This window comes from Prenolepis imparis, unplaced genomic scaffold, assembly GCF_030444845.1.
Source record: "Prenolepis imparis isolate NDT839.2.m4 unplaced genomic scaffold, iyPreImpa1.0 SCAF_206, whole genome shotgun sequence".
In the NCBI taxonomy this organism is placed as follows: Eukaryota; Metazoa; Arthropoda; class Insecta; order Hymenoptera; family Formicidae; genus Prenolepis; species Prenolepis imparis.
In genome coordinates this window covers 1-15,848 of record NW_028141364.1, presented here as the reverse complement: position 1 = coordinate 15,848, position 15,848 = coordinate 1, and the positions used below count along the sequence as shown (strand labels likewise).

General features: G+C 40.2%; 1 protein-coding gene across 1 annotated transcript; it reads left to right on the top strand.

Moving 5' to 3' along the window:
• The first annotated feature begins 13,939 nt into the window (after positions 1-13,939).
• On the top strand, positions 13,940-14,779 carry LOC145947985 (uncharacterized). Its single transcript, XM_083057749.1, has one exon. The coding sequence runs from the start codon at positions 13,940-13,942 to the stop codon at positions 14,777-14,779; it is 840 nt and encodes a 279-aa protein (XP_082913875.1).
• Positions 14,780-15,848: the final 1,069 nt, after the last annotated feature.

Here is a 15,848-nt window from a genome sequence, read left to right as displayed (position 1 = left end):
GTGCAATTGAAAACTATTAAAATCATCAAAAAAGCCCGATCTCTAAAAGTTAATAAATTATATAATTTTTTCCGTGATTCACGTATATGGCACCACTGTGCGACATCTCTCTCGCGCTATCTCTCGTAAACACCTCACGCTCTCTCTCTCTCTCTCTCTTTTAAGCGTTCTCATGGTCCTTTCCGCAGGTATAAACAAAACAGCGTATGGCGTATAGCATTACGGTGAGCGCTGATGTCCAACCGCTCGAATTTATAAACAGATATTTATTACTACGATTTATCTGAGGGGATGGGGCTGAAGCTTATGGAGAGAGGGTCTGTCTCTGCGATGTTCATCACAAAGTTTAAAGCAGTCGCTGAGCTAAGTATCGCTAAGTGTCATCGAGCTAAGTTATTAAGTGCAGTGCAAAATGCCTTTTGGATCGGGAGACATTTTGGGCCCAAATTTTTTTTTAACAAGAATATCCTTAGGACTTCATGAAATAATAGACATAATATCTTGGAAGACCCACCTGCTAGAAAATTTATTGAGGACTCTGTTCCTTATATTCACAATGCCGGTAAGTTTTTATTATTATATAATAAATTTGTTTATTAATATTATCTACCAAATTTGTCGATTTTCAGAAAATAACCGAGGAATCCATCCAAATCGGTGGATACCTTAATCATCGGCATATAGAACAAGTACGAAATTATCGGTGGTGCGATCGGCGGGAATTGGCCGAGCTATGAGACGACGCGGAGGGGATCGTGGAATGGGCACAGGATTACTAGTGAGATGACGTCTTCTGCCTCAGAAAATTGTTCGGCGAGGAATCATATCCTCCCGAACCTGTCAGGGAGGAATTATGGGTCTAGTGAGTATCTCTTTTTAATTTTAAATATTATTAAAATAATAAAATAATTAATAAAAATTTTTAATTTTTTAAGTTGTTTTTATATCGCTAGTACAATAATTAAAGGGGTAGTTGTAAATTAATCGACCAAACTAGCCAAAATTTGTTTATTTAATAGAAGTTACAACGCTTCGACCATATGGTTGTGGTCCTTTTCAAGTATAAACTGAAATAATAATTAATTAAAAAAAAACGGTTTGAATTCAAAAAGCAGTAATATACATAAATGGATTTGCTATAAAATTTTGAGTACACATGTTCTTATTGAAACACTTCACAAATTTGAGTTAAAACAAATCATTAACATCTTGTTGAATTTTAAAGAGAGAGAAACATTGTATCAGTATGAAACTTTGTCAGTGAGTGAAATATAAAAATAGGAAACCAAGCTAAACGACCTTTATTATTTTGTCATAGATTTTATTTAAGCTATCTGTGTCCTTTGTAGGTTGATTGTATTATTGAATTTTTTAATATACATTTCCGCGATTTCTCTCTTTTTCACATATTTCTCATTATGTAATATATTAGGTTTTGTCCAAATCAAATTCATGTCCGAATTCCAACTTATGTTTACTTATAACGGAATGATTGGTTTCATGCAATTTTATATTGTTAAAATGCTCTTTCACTCGAGTACGTAAGCGCCTTTTTGTTTGGCCGATATATGACGCATTACAGTTTTTGCAATCTAATTTATATACAACATTAGTTCTCTGATCATTATGTAAACTATCTTTACCACGTTTAATCAATGTATTTAGTTTTTTTTTTGTTATTTTATAGACGTTGAATGCCACGCATAACACGACATAGATCATAACTCACATCTTTAGCATATGGCAATGAAATAAAAGATGTTCTGTCAGATTGTCCACGATTCATATCACAATCATTATTGTGATTACGATTTTTTTAATACATTAATTCTTTTTTTGTATATGTCGTTTGATGATGGGTTTAGGGAAACAATTATTAAGTAAGATATCATTCACCATCTCAATGCTTTTATGATGGAAAATGTCATTGGATAGTAGAATGACATGATCAACCAGATTATAAATAGTATTAATTTGATATTTTAAAGGGTGGTTAGAAAGAAAAAGTTTATATATCTTCCTGAAAATGTAGGTTTCCTGTACCAATTAGTAATGAGTCTATTGTCAGAACGAATGATCGTTGTATAATGGAAGAACTGTGTAACGTCCCGTCATTTTCGCGAAACCATATTTTTGCGCGCTACTGTTTTTCCTGCGCCAATACTTAAAATTTAAGGATAATTAATGATTTTCCTCTTTACATATAATTGTTTAGACTAAAATCAAGCATTTATATTATTAATTACTAACCATACCAAATCTAGGGTCTCCAGTTATCTAGTTCTAACTAGCCGCTACCAGGAACTAGCGATCCGACCAATCAAACGTCATCCGAGACCCCTGAGCGTATACTTCAACTAACCAGTTGTTATTATATGAAACTAACCCTTAGCAATAAGAATATATTTTAATCATGACTAACCCACCTATATATGAATATTCAATATTAATTAAACAATATAATAATATTATTTATGGAATCAGAAACATAATAACTTGTCGAACTTTACTTAACGATTTAAGACTTATAGTAATGAGTTTTAGAAGTATTTTAATCATTGACAGAATTATTATGAGGAAGGTTCCATAAATCCTTATCTTGCGATGCATTGCAATGACAAGCCTGCGACAAGCATTCGATGAATTACTAAAAGTGTTCAAACACTTAATATTTTAAGATTTCATCCGCAATTATATTTACGAAGCCTTATTTCAGTCATTAAATGATTTCGATAACGAACCCAAGATTATTAAGATTTATTGAGTAAATTATTAAATGAAGAGACTTATAAATAAGGCCCAAGTGGATATAATTAAAGAGAATATTTTATTATAGAATTAAGTCAAACGAGAACAAGAAAGTCTCGATATTATGTTATGGAATCATAATTCTATAATTTAGAAATAACTTAATCTTACCCTATTGCATTAAACTCAAGTTTTATTATAAATTATCAATCATTAAGAATTCCAATTAATAACATAAAATAAATTATATAAGAAATGATTCCATAAACGTACAAATGAATATTTGGCGAACTACAAGAAACTTTAACATGTATCTATGCGCAGACCCCTCTAAAATCAGCTCACAATCAGCAAGTAATTAAGTGCCGATCGTAGGTGACAAGCCGCTTCCGTCCGTTATCTCCCTCGCGTTATCGGATGCTAGCGTTCAAACCACAAAAGAATAATAAATTAGACACTTCTTGGAATCGTCGCTCCTCATCTCAAGCTCACCGCCTAACTTCGATATCCGGTCCAGATTATCTAAAACTCGTAAATTGATAGTTGACACCTAGAGCGTTCGCTCCCGCGGGTCACCGTATCGTGACCTCTTAGTACAATTTATTGTGACATATTCCAAGAAAACGTCTTTCTTAGAAATCCCCACCAAAAGGGAATTGCACACGACACTCAGATTTTTCTCTATTTGATGGGTATATAAACCCTTAATTCTTAACTTCATTGCGGCATACCATCATTAGCATCTCACCGTAACTCTATGGCATCTCATTATCGAGATCCCACCGTAGCTCTACAGTACATCATTTCTGTAGCCTTACGATACTCCGTATAAAGTCACGCGTTTGCCGTCAACTGCGTCGACATACCCAATTTGTTAGTCGCGCATAGAATTATAAAGTAAAAGTTAAATAAAGAACTCTTGTGCTTCAAAACTCGAATACGTTGATTTTGCCAAACATCCCGCGACCGAGGTCCTAGAGAAGGGAAAAAGGCGAACGAGCGTATTACGATCCACTGCCTGAAGTTCACAGTCTATCACAAGGTAAGTACTTATAATTACCCAGACTATTTAACACGCCAATTTTAATTCTAAGTTACTCTAGACTGACAATTCTCTTTCAATCACTACCTTCTCCTAAAACAAATAAACGAAATCCACTGTTAAGCATTGCATGCAGCTAACAGTTTCCCGTTGTCAATCAGTATTTATCAAATCAGAATCCAAATACCTTTTCATAATTATTCAAGGTATCAATATCAGAATTTAGCAACATTAACGTAGAAACAATACTCCTGGTATCACTCGGACGTCGTCCAAACCCGCATTTTACCTCTAGCCGTTGGACGTACCTTTCGTAGGTCCAGACGACTCTCTACCATTTCCCCAACTTCCCGTCGTTGTCGAGGCATCCATCGTACTTGCCCGACGACAAACCTCCCATCAACACCCTGCGTATCTCCATCGTCGACGAGGCATTCATCATACTTGCCCGAAGACAACTCCTCATTACCTTCTCTCACCTAATAAAAATCGATAACAGGAGAAAGATATCGCATAAGAATTCTTAAACAGAATTCTGGAACTAATTTCACTCTGGACGTGGTCCAATCCTCATTTTACCTATAGTTGCAACGCATACTTTTACCGTAAGCACACAAGCAACTCTCTGCCTTTTCCCCTACTTCCCGTCGTTGTCGAGGCATCCATCGTACTTGCCCGATGACAAACCTCCCATCAACACCCTGCGTATCTCCATCGTCAACGAGGCATCCATCGTACTTGCCCGAAGACATTCTCCGTACCCCCAGACCTTCCTTTTGAATTCATATTTAAAACCAAATGGATAGACGTATCAGATATTGATATCTCACTCTCTCTAGTTCCCCTTCATGTTATCTCACGATAATCCTTATCTAACTCATTATTAACCCTTCATTCTGACCATATGACTCCTTGTAGATGAGCAACCCGAGAAACAGAAAAGCACGTCGGATAAAAAGGAATCATCGAGCCGGCTTGAAAACTCGCGAAACACGCGCTGCATCGACCTTACGCTGGTTTAAGCGTAAGGCATATAGAAATAAGCCGCGTGTCATATCGTGTGAAGTAGTATCATTTTCTCCCGATACATTGCGTCGCTTAAAAACCTCATCTTCCCAAACTAATACTCCACGAAGCTTAACAAACGAGCACGAAATAACGCCTATAATAAACTTACCGTCAGGCTTAGATTCATACTCTCCAGAATTAATATTATTCTCTGAATGGTGTCAGAACATACGCTATTTAAAAGAAAATTACACTGCAGATAACCATCAAGAAGAATCTCAATCTAACGATTTAATCTCTCAACTAAAAACTCAACTCCCCGAGAATTCTTTAGAAATAGATGAGTACGATAATTATCTAAATTATTGATGTATGTACACTTAATCATATGTGCATTAAATATATTATTCTCATCATTGCCTCTACCAATTAATTCAAATGCTACCCAGATCTACTGAATTAGACGTCCAAGGATTAACAAACGATGATGCAAATTCAATTATAAACATAATTATCGGGCTACTAACTGACGTTTTAGAAGGAACTATTGATATCGATCAACTCATAGTCTGCTTAGATAATCTTCATATCCCTGGTGCTCAAATAAGCGTCGAATTCACAGACGATTAAATAAATATCAAATTCATTTTATTAATTAGCCCCTGAATTATTATTATCCAGATGAATAAACAACTTCAAGGCTTAATTTGCAATACAATTTACCAATTAATACTCAATTTGATCTATGAATATTTGAATGGTAAAATAACTTTCGATCAAGTCATAACTATTTTAAACGACATCGAAGATATCGCTAATAGATTCGATACTCCCAACTAGTAACTAATACCCCACTCCTGTGACCTACAACATTCCCTAGATCCGTAACTTCAGTCCTAGCTCTCGGCGTCCCAGAGGTATAGCCGGTGTAAGCAGGTTGCCTCACAAAAATAGAGAGCGCCCGTTTTCTCACTAGCCTAGGCATAGAGAGAGAAGGAAGATCACCCAGACGTGACAATCCAAAAACTTTGGTGGCAGCGGTGGGATTGCCTAAAAGACTGATAAGGATCCTCCTGTGTAAAGGTCTCAAGAATTAATCCTCTTTCGCGTTAAAATTCTAAAAATTTAAATCGAAAGTGAATAACGAGTGTAACTTGAAATTTGATCAAATTGTCGCTGACAAGTGTGGCAACAATTATCGCTGTCGCTGACGAAGAGGGTGGCAACAGACGATTATGATTGAATTTTCAATTATATTCAATTCCTTTCCTAAATGATTATCTTGATTTGAGATTCGACTTAGTTGTCGCTGACGAAGTGTGGCAACAACACCAACTGTCGCTGACGAAGAGTGTGGCAACAGTTGATAAATAAGTTAAAATTTCAAATACATTTTATTTTCCCTCATGCCCAGGAAAGGCGGGCGTCGAGTTCAAATTAAAAGGATTAATTTCCAGATCAAAGAAACAATCTCCTCTTTCCAAAATCCCCTTCCTTTATTTACCAGATTATACAATTTAACTAATAATACAAACGACCCCGAACCACTATCTAACGAAAATAAGAGTATCGATTACAAACCATCGCCAATAGAATTCGAATGCAAATATCCTGATTACAAAACAATTGAACGTACAGATCCCCGTCGCAAAATCTATAAAATTCGACATCTATTCGGTCCCGACTAAGCGACCGAACAAACTAATCTGTAACTAATCTTATTAATATATTTTCTTTCAGCCTCTTATTTCTCTCTAAGGTAAGTGCGCCATGCCGACTACACGATCGCAAAGTTCTAATCCTCCCTCCGAGGCTGAGGAAGGTGTATCACGATCCGAACTTGAAATTTTTAGTCAAATGTTAACGGAAAAAGAAAAATCACTCAAAGAACAACACAAATTACTGCAGGAAAAGACAGACGAATTTAAAGCACTATTACGAGAAATCGAAACAAAAAAATCAGACGACCAGCATGACTCAATATTAACTACCTTAGTTGAGCAAATCTCTCACCTTAGTGCTTTACCCAGACAAGTAGAGATTTTAAATCAACGTATTAATAATAGTCTGACTTCTGATGCATCCAATCAAAGAAGAGCTCATTTTGATTACCTCCCTTCAGAAAACACTCATGCGACTAGTCCCGTCGACATACCTTCTCCGATCCGTTTTAAAGACGTAGTCGATTCTATCCCTAAATACGACGGACACAAAATGTCTGTTTTTCAATTTAGTAAAATCTGTGAACGTGCCCGCGAATTAATACCACAATATCACGAACATTACTTAGTGCAACTTATAATTAATAAATTACAAGGACATGCTTACTCCGCAGTAGAAGGAAGAGAATATAACTCTGTTTTTTCATTAACAAAACAGTTAAAAGCTATTTTCGGTCCAAATAAATCTGTAGATCAGTATCGCGGTGAACTCGCAAACATCTATATGAAACCTAACGAGGATATTTTCGATTATATAGCCAGAGTAAAAGAATTACGTGCAGCTATAATCGACGGAGAAAGCGACTGTTACGGAGATATCGACGAATCCACCAAAGATACCATCGACCGTAGTGTTAGTACTAGTTTCGTTAACGGTCTCCCTACTGATTTGTTGATTAGAGTTAAATTAGAAGGAGCCTTCTCACTCGACCACGTCCTCGAGACCGCTATAAAATTATCAAAAACTCTAGAAGCAGAAAATGCGCGCAAACGGGCTACTTCCATGCATAGAACTAACATTCCTCCTCGCGCTGATTTCTCGAATAGATCCGGACCATTGCAACAAACAATAACTCATGATCCACAACAATCCTCTCTATCAAAATCATCACGAAATAATATCCCCTTTATAAAACCTCTTATCCCAGGACAACCCGGACCTAATTACCCTACCGAGAAAATCTGTCGCTACTGTAAAAACCCCGGACATCTTATTGACGAATGTCGCAAGCTCGCGTACAGACGCTCCCTCGGAAATAATTCTTCCCCTCCTCACCCTTCTACCAGTAACAATAATCAGGGAAACGCCCAGAGCGTTCCGGTAACAATTGGCGCCCGCCGGAACGATGCTCAACCGGGACGCCCTTCTCTTCTCCAACGCGCACCAGTTACTACAGTGCGACCTCTAAGCCCGACTCATACCTTATCACCAGTATTGGAAGAATAGAAGAAAAAGCAAAACCCCATAGCTTACCCACTGTTGTCCTTTCATCCCCAGACCTTCAGGGAGACTGCCTCTTCATGGTCGATTCAGGCTCTGGAGTAAATCTCATAAAACGACACTGTCTTGATCGAAAAATAAAAATTCGCGAAGAAGATGTCCTAGCTCTTCAGGGACTATCTTCAGAAGTGATGCCGACTTTAGGCTCCGTTGTTATAAATTTTCTTGGTCTCCCTACCTGTTTTCATATAATTCCCGATACCGTCACTTTTCCTCAGGATGGAATTTTAGGAAACACCTTTTTGAAAACACGCTCCGCTACTATCGATTATAAAAATCGATGCTTACATTACGACGATATTAGAATTCCATTCTCAGAGGCAAGTTTTCTCCGCGTCGGACCGCGATCCGTCTCGCCCTTTTTCATTAATATCACTAACCCAGATAAATCATACGGATATATACCTCGCTTCGTGTATAACAAAGATGTATATCTCGGAGAAGCTATAGTCTCTAATATTAACGGTAAAGCTTACCTACCCATTATTAATACCTCTGACCGTGCTTATCACGTAGAGGTCCCTTCTGCCGAATTAGAAGATTTTGACTTTGCGGATACGTCTGGATCCACGATCCCAGACGGTGTCGTCAAAACTCGAGGGAATGAGACGACCGATGGTCCTTCTTCTGAATGCAATGAAAAGGTTAGATACGAAAATATCACTGCAACCTTAGGGCACCCAGTGATTCATAATGATCAATTAGATTTTGAAGACAATTCTACCCAAGTCGTTGCAACCCGAGGGCTCGTAACGACTTCTCCTTTATATATTAATAACCCTTCATATCTCGAAGAAGTTCGCAATGACGAAGCTTCTTGCGATCGCACATCTGCTACCATGCAGTTTCTACGATTAGAACATTTAAACTCCGAGGAGTTCAATAATGTCAAATCATTAATTCATAATCATGCCGACAGATTTCATCTTCCTGACGATAATCTCGGAGCTACTAACGCCACTCAGCATTTCATACCCACTACTAATGAGATCCCTATCCATACGAAACAATATCGATTTCCTCCTGTCCACAAAGACGAGATCAATAAACAAGTTAATGAATTATTATCCAATAATTTAATCGAATATTCTACATCCCCTTATAATTCCCCCGTGTGGATAGTACCCAAAAAATCAGATTCGCAGGGAAATAAAAGATGGCGAATGGTCATCGACTATCGCGGTCTCAATGAAAAAACCATAGGAGACGCATACCCTCTCCCAAATATAACTGATATTTTAGATCAATTAGGATCCGCTAAATATTTCTCTGTTCTCGATCTAGCCTCCGGTTTCCATCAAATCCCCATGGCTCCTAAAGATGTCCCTAAAACCGCATTTTCGACTCCATACGGTCATTATCAATTTAAAAGAATGCCTTTCGGTCTAAAAAATGCTCCAGCGACTTTTCAAAGATTAATGGATAACGTTCTTTCTGGATTACAGGGTAATGAATTATTCGTATATATGGACGACATAGTTATTTACGCCAGATCTCTAGAAGAGCATGGAATTAAATTTAATAAATTGATGCAAAGATTAAGAAACGCGAATTTAAAATTACAACCCGATAAATGCGAATTTCTACATCACGAAGTAGCGTACCTCGGTCATATTATCGGAGATGACGGAGTCAGGCCCGATCCAAAGAAAATAGCATCTATAGTTAGATTTCCCCCTCCGAAAAATGAAAAACACATAAAACAATTTCTAGGATTAGCTGGATACTATAGACGATTTATCCCTCAATTTTCCAAGGTCGCTAAACCACTCACAGACCTACTAAAGAAAAATAATACGTTTAATTGGCAACAAAAGCAAATAGAGGCTTTCGACATTCTAAAACGCTCTTTATGCTCTGAACCTATACTTCAATATCCCGATTTCACTCAACCTTTCATTTTAACAACCGACGCATCCGGATATGCTGTCGGAGGAGTACTCAGTCAAGGGCAAATCGGAAAAGATTTACCTATCGCTTATACCTCCCGCGTGTTAAATAACGCCGAACAAAATTATTCTACTATCGAAAAAGAATGCTTAGCCATAGTTTATTGCGTCAATCATTTTCGACCTTATTTATACGGAAAGAAATTCACTATTATTACTGATCATAAACCCCTCGTATGGTTACATTCTATTAAGGACCCTTCCTCCAGATTATGGAAATGGAGAACAAAATTGGCTGAATACGAATACGAAATACAATATAAGAAAGGGAGTTTAAATAATAATGCAGATGCTTTATCCAGAAATCCACCTATTAATCTCGCCATTCCTCTATTCGTAAATCACGAGTATGATGAACCTCCAAACGAATCATTAGTCGAATCTGTTTCTAGTAACCCTAATATTTATTGCGAAGTTATTAAGACTCCTCCACCTAATCCACATCCTCAGGAACCTGACGTAATAGTAGAAGAATATTCCAGTGACGACGACAGCAGCGAAGACGGCGACAATAAACGAAGAACAGTTATTGACCTACGCGAAGGAGATCACATATATGAAGAAGTACTCCAACTCGCAGAACCACGGGAAACAGATTTAATTCTAGTAACCGAAAGCCGCGACTGTTTATTAAGACAAAAAGACGATCACGTAATTTTTATTCAAATGGATGGAACTCCTTATGATAACGGCGCTAAAGAATATCAACAAGCAAATTTACTACCTGTATATGAGAACCTCACGTTTGAAAGAGTAAATGTACAAACAGTTAAATCAAAAACATTAATATCCATTCCTATAAGATTAAATAATCGCTCGCGCTTAGAACAACAAACGTTAAAAAATTGTATGCGTTCCCTTTTAGATGCCGTAACCGAATTACGTTTAGCCTCCTTTAGTATCAGTAAAACCGATCGTTTCGACGATATACCATGGCGATACGTGATTAGTCAAATTCAAGAATTTTTGAGAGAATTACCCATCCACATTACAGTCTGCGAAAACTTAGTTCGAATTCCCCCTGCCGAAGAACGCGAAACGCTCATTATCGAGAATCATTCTTCCGCTCACGGTGGTCATAAAGGAGTAACTAAAACTTATAACCGATTAAGACCTTATTACCATTGGAACACTATGAAAAAAGATATACAGCATCTTATTCAGAGGTGTCGTCAATGTCAGTTAAAGAAATTAACACGTGTAAAAACAAGACAACCCATGGTAATTACAGATACACCTAGGGCCGCATTCGACAAAGTAGCTCTCGATATAGTAGGTCCTCTCCCTATAACAAATTCTGGAAATCAATATATATTAACTATGCAAGATTTATTGACTAAATATTCTGTAGCCGTTCCTTTAAGAGAAGCTAATTCTTTATCCATTGCTATTGCACTCACTAGAAATTTCATTTGCATATACGGCGCTCCTAAAGCCATCCTTACGGACCAAGGAACTAATTTTCTCTCTGGTCTCATACGAAATTTAGCTAAAATGTTTAATATACAACACTTTAAAACTACCGCCTATCATCCTCAATCTAACGGTTCTCTTGAAAGATCACATCATGTACTGACAGAATATCTTAAAATTCAGGTCCAGAAAGAGAGAGACTGGGATAGTCATATTAACATGGCAATGTTTTCTTATAACACTAGTGTTCATGAAGGAATTAAATATCCACCATTTGAGTTAATCTTCGGTAGAATAGCCCGATTACCCTCCGCTCACCCACCTGTCGAAGGAAATTTAGAGACTACCTATCGAGATTATCTGACTGATTTATTTAACAGAATACATGACACACAAGAAGACGCACGCAAAAACCTCATAAACTCTAAAGAACGAAGTAAACATTATTACGATCGAAAAGTTAACGAACAAAATTTTCAAGTAGGATCACGTGTATTTTTACTAAAGGAACCTGCAAAAGGAAAATTCGCCGACCAATATACCGGACCCCATGAAATTATAGAAGTTCTACCGCAGTGCAACGTCAAATTATTAGTCAAAAATAAACCCAGAATTGTTCACGTTAACAAGTTAAAAATTGCACATGTTGAACCAGGATAAAATAACATGTATCATCTTTGTTTACAGATGTTGGCAGCGCCAACGAAACATTATTCCAGGGCCTAAAGCAGTTATCCTCTTTAACAGCTCTCCATCGTCTGTGACTACGAACTGCCCCTAAGGCCCCGGATCAACTTCAGGTGGAAACAGTTCTCCTTTTTATCAACACTGTTTTACGGATCACCTGACATCTTTTATTAATTAACTAATTAACAAATTTTCCATTTCTAATAAACCATCTTAATTTCTGCTTAAATGCAGCAACCGTACTAAATATTCCCACTTTATACGCATAAAAAAAAAAAACTTTAACAACAATAAATACTAACGCTATACTTACTAATTGCAAAATGTGCATCGGGAAGAATTTTAAATACAACCCACATCCCTTGTTAAAGCACTTTCCAGAACTATATGAAATAAAATGCCTACGAATATCTGGCTACCAAGCTGAAGAAAGTGGCAAAAGACTTTGTATTAAATGCTATAACCGCACAACCCCAAAGGGTTATAAACATATAATTGGTCATGGAGTTATAGACGGAGATATGAGCCCTGCCGACTGTCAAATCTGCAGCAGCGAAATAGCCATAGAAAAACGCTCTGTTTTACAATGTAACGATTGCTTTATCGCTTATATAGAATTCATGAACGCCTTTAAAACATACTGTGGCGTCTCAACGTCACACGCAGGCGCCACGTGATAACGAGCGCCCCTGCGGCATATCAACGCCACATACATATACAAGCGCCTCGGAAAAAGCACCTGAGGCACGACAACCCTCCGGAGTTTTCCGAGAGTGCTTCCTCCCGACACGCGCACGTTCGCGGTGTCGCCGCTACGCGGCTACGCTCTCCCGATGGTGAAATACCTCCGATAGGATATATAAGAGCGCGCGCCGCGCCGATCGAAAGCAGGTTCGCAGTTCTCGCTGCACAGGCGACTTTTGGAAACAGCCTTTTTTGAAGCAGTTGAGAGTCTCGCGAATTCAGTGGGTAATAAGCCACTGTACATTTACGAAAGTTCTTCGCGCTGCAAAGCGACGAGAACAATAACCGGGGCTATCCACGTCCATTGCCGTCGCCAGCATCACCTGGGCAATATCTGCGGCCAGACCGACCCTGGACACCGCTAAGGCCAACCAAGCGAGTCCAGTGGAGTCTCCGAGAGTGGAAGCCATACCCGCTGGAGCTATCACCGCCTAGACTTACCAGGCCGACACGGAGTCTACTGACTACGTGGGACATCCGGATAAGACGATACACGTCACCGAACGGGCCGTGGCAGATACCGCAGTTGCTGTCGCCTTTGCCGCCATCTCCTCCCGTACATCGGAGGGCACATGCCGCTACCCAGACCTCGCTGGCCAGCAGGGTTCACAGGGCTATCCAGTGTCAGCCTACACTAGCCGACCAGGCAACGCAGTCAAGCAGTCACGACACCGTAGAGCGAGCCACGCAGTGTGACTACCATCTCACCACCGATCAGTCAACGCAATCCGATCTCTCCGACTGGGAGTCGACAACGACCTACAACAGCAGGACGGCACCGACATCAACGCCTCCCGACAAGCGGAGCTATACTCCCCCAGGAACTCCGCCGGCGTTACGAAAGTGGGGGCCTATTCGCTATACAACCACGGAGCCGAGGATCGAGTGGCGAGAGAAGAAAATAGCCAGATAACACCCGAAAACCGCCCCTTTTACGACCTGTATATAGTTGTACATAGAACACAGAATAAACCTGACGGAAATCTTCAAGTTACTGGCTACACTTCACCAGCAAACCGCCTTTCCTCTGCGAAGCCATTGTGCCGCCAAATAAACAGACACGCGCCAAAAATAATAAAGCAGCGCTACATTGGTGACCCCGACGGCGAAGAAAATAACGAACGCAATGGCAAACAGAGATAAGAACGGGACAATAATCGTGGAGGAAGACGAGCCGAGAAGCAGCCGGATGGCACTAAGAGTACCGCCATTTTGGCCAGAGGAGCCGGAACTATGGTTCGCACAGCTGGAAGGCCAATTTGCATTAGCAAGCATCACAGAGGATGATATGAAGTATACACACACCCTCTCACGGCTCGAGCCAGCACAAGCCAGAGAGATCAAGGATGTTATTACGCATCCGCCGAGCAAAAACAAATACGAGACCCTGAAAAAAGCTCTCATCCTACGATTGACGGACTCACAAGAACAAAAGATACGCCAGTTATTAGAGAGAGAGGAGATGGGCGACCGCAAACCATCGCAGTTCCTCCGACATCTAAACACCCTGGCGGGCTCAATGGTGTCATCCGATCTCCTACGAACTCTGTGGCTGGGACGCCTACCACAACACATGCAGGCGATCCTAGCAGCTCGCATAAGCGACAAACTAGCAGACGTAGCCGAACAAGCAGATCGAATTCACGAGATCAACAACAGCAGAGCACTTGTGCTGGCAACATCGTCACATCCAACGCCGACGGCAAGCCCAAGCGCTTGGGAACAGCAGATAGAAACACTGACCAAGCAAGTCGCCGCTTTAACAACCCAGATGACCAAAATGGCGAAGCAGATGGGCCAGGAGAGAGGCAGAAGACGAGAAAGAAGCTACTCCAGAGGCAGGTCACGAAGCAAAACGCCCAAACAAGATGGCGTATGCTTCTATCATCGACGCTTTGGAGATGAGGCCAAGAAGTGCACACATCCATGCACATACAAAACAAAAAACGAAGAGGGCAATCGCTAATGGCGGCCAGCGACGCCAACTCAGGACCCAGCCGCCTTTTCGTAACGGATAAGACAACAAGACAACAATACCTGATAGACACCGGATCAGACGTCAGCGTCTACCCCCACACAATGATGGAAGGCAGGAGAAGGGCCGAGGCGTACGAGCTATATGCTGCAAACGGGTCGAAGATCACCACATACGGCTACACGACAATAAAGCCGAATTTCGGCCTACGAAGAGATTTTCCGTGGCGCTTTATCATAGCCGAGGTCACACAACCTATCATTGGCTCAGACTTCCTGTCTCATTACCATCTGCTACCAGACATACGGAAGAAAAAGCTAATAGACGGGAAAACAGGACTCTCGGCGACCGGCGCGCCATCCGACAGCAAGGTGGAATCAATAAAAGCCGTACACCACGGAACAAGCTACCATCACATAATATCGGAGTACCCGAATATTACGCAGATAGAGAGAACACAGACACAAATAACGCACAACACCGTGCACTATATAAAAACAGCAGCAGGACAACCGGAAGCATGCCGTCCGCGAAGATTGGCACCCGATAAACTCCAAGCAGCAAAGGCAGAATTCGACCTACTGCTTCGAGAAGGGATAATTCAGCCATCTAAGAGCCCATGGTCAGCTCCACATGGTACCGAAGAAGAGCGATACATGGAGGCCGTGCGGAGACTACCGCAAACTAAACGCAAGGACAATACCGGACAGCTACCCAGTGCCACACATAGAGGACTTCGCACAAGCACTACATCAGAAAAAAATATATACAACAATAGACCTGGTACGGGCGTACAATCAGATACCAGTACACCCAGCAGATGTACCCAAGACGGCCATCACGACGCCATTCGGGCTGTACGAGTTCCTGTACATGCCTTTTGGGTTACGAAACGCAGCCCAAACATTCCAACGATTCATAAACGAAGTTCTGCATGGGTTAGATTTCTGCTATGCATACATCGACGACATCCTCATAGCATCAGCCACACCACAAGAACACGAGGCTCATCTACGGAAACTTTTCACCCGTTTAGTACTCTGCGTTGATACCACTGCTT

Excerpts from the sequence above, each read along its gene's own strand:
- LOC145947985 (XM_083057749.1), top strand. The coding sequence starts at position 13,940 with ATGGCAAACAGAGATAAGAACGGGACAATAATCGTGGAGGAAGACGAG.